Genomic DNA, 5,343 nt, shown 5'->3' with positions numbered 1-5,343 from the left:
AGAATTTATGTAAATCTAACAAGGTGTCTTTTTCATTCTCTTTTCAGTTTAAATGCAATTGTTAACATTAATAAACTATGATTGCAACTTGACTCTTATTCTTCTTGTGAAAACTAAATTGACAAAGAAGCAGGACAAAGCACTACTAATTTTCTATTATGCTCTAAAACTTGTATTAAATTTCATAATTATTCTATAAAAATATTGCAAACTTTGAACTGTGCACCAAAATTCATGATAGGTGACAAGAACATTACTAATTTTCCAGAATGCACTATAATCCATAGCTCAAAAACATTGTTGTAAAATCCATAACCTAATTCAAATGACAGGGAAAGATTGCTAATGCTCTTCAGAAAGCCCTAAAATTCTCACAGGAAGCATGTCAAATAAGAGAACAAATAAATGTAAATGTCACTAAACTGTGATTGCAATCAATCTTTCCAAAAATGAAGTAAATAAGCTAGAGGATGAGATAACACATGGCACTGGATCTTTGAAAGATGAAAAATCTCCAAATAATTAGAGTACATTGAATTTAAAACCCAGTAAAGAATTGGTAATATCAAGAACATAGAATGTGGTGATCACAGTAGCAAAAAGGCAATATCATAACCAGATGAAATCCAGAGAAATGGGAACAAGATTTGGCCTAAGAGCTGAATAGGGGAGGATTCCCATAGAGGTGAAAGAAAGAAGCAAGAAAATGGATCTAGCAAAAAGGCCCAATTCAAACTAAATCTTACATTGTGATGAAAGAAAGAAGCAAGAAAATGAATCTTGCAACACAGTATAAAAAATGCCCAATTCAAACGTTTACCCAAATGATTAAGTGAGAAATATACTAAGCAAAATGGGAACAAGATTTGGGCAACAGGGGAGGGGGAGGCCCAAGCCCAGGTGGAGGATTCCCATACAAGGCAGCAACATCATCATCTTCAGTCAGGAATCGGTGGAGGAAATCGATCTTCATCTTGGCGTCCTCATCACCGTGCTCTCCTTCGATGAAATCGAATACCCACTCATCATCATCACCGTCACCATCACTGTGGAACGGGATCTTGATCATGGCCTCCTCCAAGCTCTCCACCTCCCTGAAACTCAGAGGAACCACCATCGCCAAACTGTTGAATGTCGAAACAAACGTCGACCAAATGTTGTGGTCAGACAGAATGGGTGAAAAAATTGTGGAGGAGATGGTGTAGGTGAGGTTGCTTCTGCTGCTGATCCACTTGTTCTTCCCTGCAATCAGATTCCACAACTTTAATTTTATTGGGTGAAGCAGATTCAAGGGTGCATCTTCTCGACCGCACCTTGGGAGACTCAGGCTCTGGATTGTTGGGGCATCAAGAAAGCCTGTGACTAGCAAGTTGAAGCTACTCTGGTAGAGCCTCACCGTAGCTTCCAGTTTCTCATCAAACATACCATTCTCCTTCTCCGCTTCCGCCCCTGCAATTGCATTGTACCCCAACCTTTGTAGCTGCACTTTTATCTCTGCAACCATGCCATGGCTATCACCTTTTTTAAACTCCAGCTTGGAAGCGTGTTGAATTCCCATGATAATTTCTACCACCATTACAATGCCTATGCCAAGCACCCTGTTGCATCTCTCCATCTTATTCCCTTTGCCCATTGCCCATTGCCCATTGCCCACTCATTCACTTCTTTCTTACCCTCCAAATTTTCTTACACCATTTCAGTTACAATGAAATCTTCCGACCACTTTGAAATATAAATAATAATAATTGTTACCTCTACTCCATTACAGACAAATAAATTTAAAAAATGATTCAAATAGAAAAATATATGTGGAGAGAAGAAATGATACTTGTGTCAACCCTGGTCTATTGGGAAGAGCACCATGATACTCGATAAAAGATAGATGATAAATTGATATAATGATTTAAAGAATTATTTTGTGATATAAAGAATTCAACTAAAATTAAATAAACCTTTGAAGATACAAATATTAATAATATTTCTAAATTATAATTAAATCAGTTATATTTCTCTATAATTAATACACAATTTGATCAATTGGCTATGAAATAAGGCACAAACAATGTTTCAAATTCATGATGCATTTTTAATAACTCAATATTAAAATTTAAAGGGACATTTCAAGATGATTATTAGATATCATCTTCAAGGCATAAACATCATTAGCAAACGCTTGACAACAAGCATTTTGGAAATCAATAAACAAGCAAATGGAAATAAATTTATGAAATAAACATATAAAAAGGACACGCAGACTTTATAAGTTTACCCACAACATAGGGATCCAAAATCATAAATGATTAAGATTAGAGGCAATTGCATAGACATCAATAGCATTACTATATTCATAAATGAATAGGATTGGTTACAAAGCCAACATACAATTAAACAGAAGGTGAATAATTTTTCTTTCCCTTGTTAGTTTAAATCTCCCATGTCCATAATATAAATAATAAAAATATAGAGAAAGAATATGTCTGATGAAAAGCTTGATAAGAGATCATAAATCTCATTTTCTCATTATGAAACTGAAATATTCTTTTGGTTTTTCTTTTATTATTTTTATCTACCAACAAAGGCCTAAAGGATTGAAACCGCATTTCACACCTCTTGCCATTTCCTTATTATTGTATCATCCTTACAATTGCTATTTCATTTCCAAGTTCATCTTGTTTTTTCCAACATTCTTAGATTGTTTTTTTAGGGCTATTAATGTGTGAATATTCAGTTTGTAGTGTCATAAAATTGCGACCCCAGCTTTTTTTTACTACATTAGGGTCCTCATGCATGTGAGATCGGATCCTCTAGCTTGATCGGAGACCAGAGATTGCTCAGCCCTCAGAAACAACTTCTTCCTTGGCCTCTGCATCACCCCATCCGCACTCTATCCTGGACAAAGGGGTAGAACAGGGGTGTGGCACCATTGTCCCCCCTTGGATAGGGGTGTGGCACCATTGTCCTCCTAGGACAAAGGCATGGTGCCCCTGTCCCTACCCTATTTTGTGATAGGACCCTTCCTAGGGTTGCATTGTTGGTTGTGCATTGGATGAGAAACTCCCCCGATGTCAGCCTATGACGAAAATCAAATCCACTAACATGTATTTAAGGGACATTCATCATCTCATTTGCACAAGTAAAATTTGGATAGTTTGAAGTTGGATATATTCAATTTGCACAAGTGATCATGCATTCAAGCATTCTTTTCCAGCATTGAACATTCTTAAGTCTCCTTTCAAGGTTAGGTTTTGCATTCAAGTCAAGGATTCAGCCATTGAAGAGGAGACTAATTCCAACATTCAATTCTACCCAAGCATTTCTATCAACATTGCTACCACAACCTCCCTTGAGGTTGCAAGTGTGCAATTGTATTTTCAGATTCAGGCTCCATCTGCAAAGGCGGAAAAACCCTTTTTGTTTCGTGGATTTTTTGGAGGACCGTGTACGTTCCCGCCACGGTCTAGACAAATTTTCCTCAAATTCGTAGGGAGACTTTCTCTCGACATATTACCACTAGATCCAGGTGCACAACTTCATCCCATAGTCCAATCTCAAGTTATAATCAATTCTTTGTCACTTTTGCACTACATAATGCAATCAATTCCTTTACATTTCAAATAAGGAAGAGGGGATCAACTTATCATTCCCATTTCATTCAGAATTCAATCTGCATCTTTGAAGGTTGAATCTAGTTAATTCTCCTCTCCTCTTCCAAATGTAATTTGGTGAAAAGTGTTTGAAGGGTAATCAATAGTGAAACTCTCATCTCTCTTTGAGGGAAAGGGTAGTTTTCCTCTTGATCCATCATTCACCAATTTCCCACATCACATTTGGTGAACTCGACGTCTTGCATGCTTTCCTTTGAACAAAATTGTATATTTTTCATTTACAAAATTTAAATTTCTCCAAACTTAGTGGCTAAATCATTAAAAACCCTAGTTTTTAAAATTAAAATTGAGCTTGTAATTTGTAAAAATTGTTTGTGGTTATCTTAAATCTGAAAATTGTTTTGTTTGTCAAATTCAATTTCCTCATTGTCTTGTTCAATTTGCAAATAAAATTTACAAAATTAAGAGGTTACTTGTTAAAACCCTAATTTTCAAACATCATCTTGAACTTGTGCAAAAAATTGGATTTCCATTTAATTTTCAGATTTCTGATTATTCTTAGATTTGTCTTCAATCCTATAATTCAAATTTTCAATTTCCCCCCTTTTTCCCAAAATTCAAATTTCAAAATTAAGTGGTTAGGTCATAAAACCCTAATTTTCAAAATTAATTGGATTTTGTGAAAATTTCAAATCAATTTCATTCCAATTCAGATTTCTAAACATTTTCAAGGTGTCCCTATCCATTGGGTTTGACCTTTTTCAAATTTGCAATTCAATTCCTCTTTTCTTCAAAACCCTAACAGGGTCCTATTTTCATATTTGCATCTTCATTTCGACCATCTATAGGTTGTAAAATTCGTCAATATTTTGGGGTTATCTTTAAAATCATCGTAATATCCATCCCTAAAATTTTTGAAAAAAGTTGGTCAGACCATGTGCGTTCTCGCCATGGTCCTTTGCTTTTTTCCTGAAATTTCGAGAGACTGTTATGATTCTATTTAATAGCCTAAATCCAAAAGATTGGCTGATTTTATCAAATTTTTATCCCTCTAGAATCAGATTTACCTTCAAAATTCAACATTTCAAATTTCAAGAAAATTTTTAATATTAAGAGGTTAATTATAGTCTGCCCTGATTTTAAAATTACATGGTATTTGCTTGGCCCTAATTTAAAAAATTTCAATTTCCTTTCATTTTTGTAAATTGTGTCATCCTCTTCCCCTAACAAAGTTCAAATTGTGTAATCATTATTTTCTTAAATTTTGCATTAACCAATTTTGTAAGCTTTGTTTCAAAATTTAAAATTCAAACATTTCCTCTAGTGCATGAGTTTTACCACTATTAGTCCTACCTACCCTATCCCTGTTAGATGAAGCATTAGAATTAACACTTCCCAAGGTTTAATTACCAAGGAAATGGAGCCTAATTTGGGTGACTTCTTTAGTGAGGATCATGCTAATTCTTCCCATCCTAATCATGTGCCTATTCACCCCATTGATGAATCTCGTGATGAAGAAGAAGCTTTAACTAGGGTCTCTATAGATCAAATTTCCACATTGGACAATCAATTTGATAACTTTCAACAATGGATGTCCCAAGAGTACCCTAATAGTGAAGCTCTTCCATTAATTGAAGGCCTTAAACACATGATTCAAAGTGATAAGAATGAAATTGATATATTGTTTGGCATAGTACATATTGTTGATTCTAATGTCATGCCTATCAAGAGTTGTGTT

General features: G+C 34.9%; 1 protein-coding gene across 1 annotated transcript; it reads right to left on the bottom strand.

Moving 5' to 3' along the window:
* Positions 1-471: 471 nt before the first annotated feature.
* LOC131046416 (metalloendoproteinase 1-MMP) lies at positions 472-1,707 on the bottom strand. Its single transcript, XM_057980151.2, has one exon. It carries the CDS (start codon positions 1,631-1,633, stop codon positions 845-847), a length of 789 nt encoding a protein of 262 aa, XP_057836134.2. The 5' UTR covers positions 1,634-1,707; the 3' UTR covers positions 472-844.
* Between the last annotated feature and the right edge of the window lie 3,636 nt (positions 1,708-5,343).

The sequence above is a fragment of the Cryptomeria japonica genome, chromosome 1 (assembly GCF_030272615.1).
Source record: "Cryptomeria japonica chromosome 1, Sugi_1.0, whole genome shotgun sequence".
Taxonomy (NCBI): Eukaryota; Viridiplantae; Streptophyta; class Pinopsida; order Cupressales; family Cupressaceae; genus Cryptomeria; species Cryptomeria japonica.
This window is presented reverse-complemented; position numbering and strand designations above follow the sequence as displayed.

Bases quoted from the DNA above. Each gene is read 5' to 3' on its own strand.
- LOC131046416 (XM_057980151.2), bottom strand. From the start codon at position 1,633: ATGGGCAAAGGGAATAAGATGGAGAGATGCAACAGGGTGCTTGGCATA.